Genomic DNA, 4,038 nt, shown 5'->3' with positions numbered 1-4,038 from the left:
CCCGAGGTTGCCCGTTCACTTACGTTTTAACAGGTCTGACGCTACGGCTGTATCTAGGCTAACGGCTAACATGCTAACTATTATTTCTATGTCACTAGTCACTTGAAACAAATTTAGGACGATAGGAGACAGGTTGAAATAAACCGAAATTTCCCTTTAAAGGGGACATTCGGCCAAATACCCTTTTCTTTTCCCAACCTTTTTTTTTTTGTATTTTCATTTGGGGTTGGGCACAAGATAAAAATAAATAATCCTTGAGTATATTTAAGTTTCGTTGTCTATGTTCATCTGCTGGAGTCAGTAAGCTTCCGAATTTAAATTATGACAAGGTTTTAAAATTAAGCTGATTGTTACATAGGACGAACCCAAGGTGATATGTAAACTCATCTTCATTGGTCGACTACAAACATGACGTATAATCTGAAACATGGAAGTAGCTACATGCCCATTAGCCCACAGCGTCATTAACAGGCGGCTCGCTCAGTGTGTGACGTGCACTTGTAGATAAAATATAGGCCTATATTAATGAAGGTTCATTAGTACGGTTTTGTATTTCTCTGTAATGTAGCACAGTGTTAACAATGTTACTGATACTGAGACTAGTCCACTGATGGACCCTGATGATGACTTCTGGCTCTAGTTTACAGTAGCTGTCATTCTGAGAGAAACCCACCTTTATGTTCTGTAACATAACAGCAAGTGCCGTCGAGTTTTTCTGTGGCGAGCGCACAGTCGATGTTCGCCTCCAGAGCAACAGGGTTCACGTTCTCTGTGGCGACGACCTGAAATTGCTGAAGAGAGACGAAGATGTTTTAACCATATTAACAAGTTATAAAGAAACAACTGAAAAACTAAACTACATGAGTTCTTCCTGTTTAATTTAACATTAGTGTCATGTGGTTACAATCAATTAAAAAGACACAATCATTCACTTTTTTTTTTACAAATAAATCATCCACATATTCACATTATCTGATTTTAATCTTTTAATCAGTCCCCCATCAGAGATCCAAACAAACAACTTTTTATGTCGGGGCCTCAGGACACTTGGATCACTACGGACGAGCAGTATGGAGATATTTTATGGTTTCAATTATGTGTTTTTGCACGTTTGAATCTGGGGCGCCGTCAGCCTCCATTAGGTGCAGTTGTGTTGCTACCTCCTCTCCCCTTGGCTCTCCGCAAGTGATGTGAGGACTCTAAAACTTCACCTGAGCCTCCCTTGGCATATGGGTGAGTAGATAATGGCGGAATTTTGGGTGCACTATCCTTTTAAAGATGACAATATGTATTGATATTACTTTACATCACTAGTGTTGGATCACTGACTCAATATTGATCCAGACTGATGTATTATTACACCCTAATATTCTGCAGGGGAGAAGATGTTTTACTGTCTCTCTAACATTTCCCCCCGTGGTAACTGATGGCACTGAGCTAACATGGTCTTACAACTGGCTGGAAGAATCTATTTTCAGTTACTCTTTCTATCACACACGAATTTGATATTTTCTTTATTCTTTCTGTCAATTATCAAGTAAACTGATGAATATTTGCTGCTTCTCTGATGTGAAGACTGTCTGTGCTGGTTTTTTATACGACTGTAAATTGAATTGGTTTTGGACTATTTGTCAGGACAAATATGAAATTTGAAGATCTCACCTTGAGATTTTTTGACATTTTACAGATGAAACAATCAATTAATTAAAAAAGAAACTTGAAATTGATTGATTAAAGTTTCAGCACTGGGTTTCATGTGGATGCTGGCTCTACACACATACTCTGTGTCATCTCTGGCCGGGCTAGTTTTATCGATTTTAGTCAGTTTTATCTTATCACAGATACATTAATATTGGCAGACAATGTATTAGTTGGAGTGCAAAAATATCTTATATGATTCAGATCACTGTTACAGTTTCCTCATCAGAGAGAACTGAGTTTAGTTTCAACAGTAACATGTACAGCTGAGGACTAAAGGCCTGTTTCCACTGAAGAGGTTCCTGGTACTATTTGGTAGGGCCCGACCGATTTAATCGGCCGATTATAGCCATTAGAGAATAATCGGCAATCGGCCAAAAGTTGATTGATTATTTCCCAGAGGTTTACTGCCTTTTTGCACATCATATTTTTGATTTATTTTGTGTTCAAATTGTTCATATGCTGCTTGTTCCACACAATTTCTGATAATAAAATTATTTGAAAATAGTAAAATGTTCTTCCTTCAATTTATATCTTTGTAACGAGTGTTTGAACTATATTTAAGCCATCAAAAGCAGGTATTTCGGGGGTTTAAATTGAAAAACGTAAAAATTTAATCAGCCAATATATCGGATATCGGATTTTTTTTATTCCATAATATTGGAATCAGCATCGGCCCCAAAAAATCCATATCCATCGGGCCCTACTATTTGGGGGGCAGGAACTTTACAGGAACGTCCTCTCGCTCGGCCCTCTCAACCGCCGTGTCTCCACTGAGAGGGCAGAGTAGGAGGAAGGTTCCTGTAAAGTTACCGGGCTCTGTATGTGACGTAATCGTTGTGCGACCATTTTGACTGGGGCGATGCGGCAAAGAAACCAACAAAGAAGAACAACAACAAAGAATAAGAAGCCGAAGTAAGAAGAAGAAAGCAGACATAAGAAAGACGATTATCAACATATCTTGGCTATCTTCCATTTCTTGCTTTTCTTCTTACGACTCCTTTTAAAAATGCGACTCCTCGTCTGCTGAGTTTTAAAAATGCCGGCTATTTTGTTGCTTTCTGTTGATGTCACATCCCGCCTTGAGTATATCCAATCAGCACCAAGTAAACCCCAACCCTAGCCAGGAGTTTTTCGGGGCCGTTCTGAGTACCTACTCCGAGGCAGGGACTTGTTTAGCCCCTGTAAAAGTTCTGGAACTCTGTCTTTCAGGGGTGGTTCCTGCAGAGGAGACACGCACCAACAGCCCCGACCCCGTAAAATTACCCTGAAGTTCCTGCGATGGAAACGGGCCTAAAGTTTATACACGTTTCTTTAATAAAAAAGCTGAACAGGTCTTTATCAACAATGTTTTGTGCCACTGATATTAAGACTTATGTTATATATCATAACTTATGTTATATTGAGACTGGAATCTGAAACTCTGACATGGATACAGTCAGAATAGTTAGTTCTGAGCGTCTCTGGTTCGTCTTGTGTGTTCTGCAGGTTGTAAATGTTTTCTAAACTAAACACTGTATATTACACACACACACACACACACACACACACATATATATATTTTAAATATCATCTGCTTCATATCTGGATCCCTACTGTCACTACAGAGAACTAATCAGGGAGCCTTATGTCACACACTATAAATGTACTTGTATTTTAACTGTTGTGTGAATAAAGTGAGTATGAACTGGACTGACGCTGTTTCAGGCCTCTATGATGTCTATGATGTTCGCTCTCTGTCCTACCATCAAGGATTTTATTCAGTGTGTACTTTGATCATATTTAATAACCCCTATTTGTTAATTAGCAGATCTTATTGGGAGAAGACAAATTACACTGTTATTGAAACTCTTTCTATCACATGTACAGCTCAGTAAATGACATGTTTCTTTAATAACAAAGCTTCAGAGATCTTTATAAACAATGTTGTGTGTGTTTAAAGTATAAACTATAAGTACTGCCCTGGATGAAGGCTTATACAAATTATTTCAGGGTGCATTTCCCACCAGACATTAAACCTCTCTATAACACACACATGATGCTGATGCATCAGCACAACAGGCTGTAACATTATTAAAGTGATGTTAACATGACCTCATCGTTATAACACACACATTTATTAGTAGTAGTAGTAACTTTTCAGCAACTTAACACCTTCTTGGAGCAAAACAATTCCTTTGATGCCTTTCAGTCTGGATTTTGAGCACATCACAGCACTGAGACTGCACTTGTAAAAGTTTTAAATGACATTCATCTGAGCAGTAATGCATCAAAGATTTCGGTTCTGGTATTACTGGACCTCAGTGCTGCATTCGACACAGTTGACCATAAGATACTGCT

The 4,038-nt window shown here is 38.6% G+C and overlaps 1 protein-coding gene across 4 annotated transcripts in view; it reads right to left on the bottom strand.

Annotated features, from left to right (window-relative positions):
- The window catches only part of c20h12orf29 (chromosome 20 C12orf29 homolog), a 14,336-nt gene that overhangs the window by 8,786 nt on the left and 1,512 nt on the right, over positions 1-4,038 (bottom strand). For all 4 annotated transcript variants that reach the window (XM_050072511.1, XM_050072512.1, XM_050072513.1 and 1 more), the window contains exon 2: positions 674-791. In XM_050072511.1, the coding sequence (XP_049928468.1) occupies positions 674-791 (118 nt within the window). The remainder of the gene's footprint in view (positions 1-673; positions 792-4,038) is intronic.

This window comes from Epinephelus moara, chromosome 20 (assembly GCF_006386435.1).
Source record: "Epinephelus moara isolate mb chromosome 20, YSFRI_EMoa_1.0, whole genome shotgun sequence".
Lineage (NCBI taxonomy): Eukaryota > Metazoa > Chordata > Actinopteri > Perciformes > Serranidae > Epinephelus > Epinephelus moara.
The sequence above is the reverse complement of the archived record's forward strand: the minus strand, read 5'-3'. Positions and strand labels throughout refer to the sequence as shown.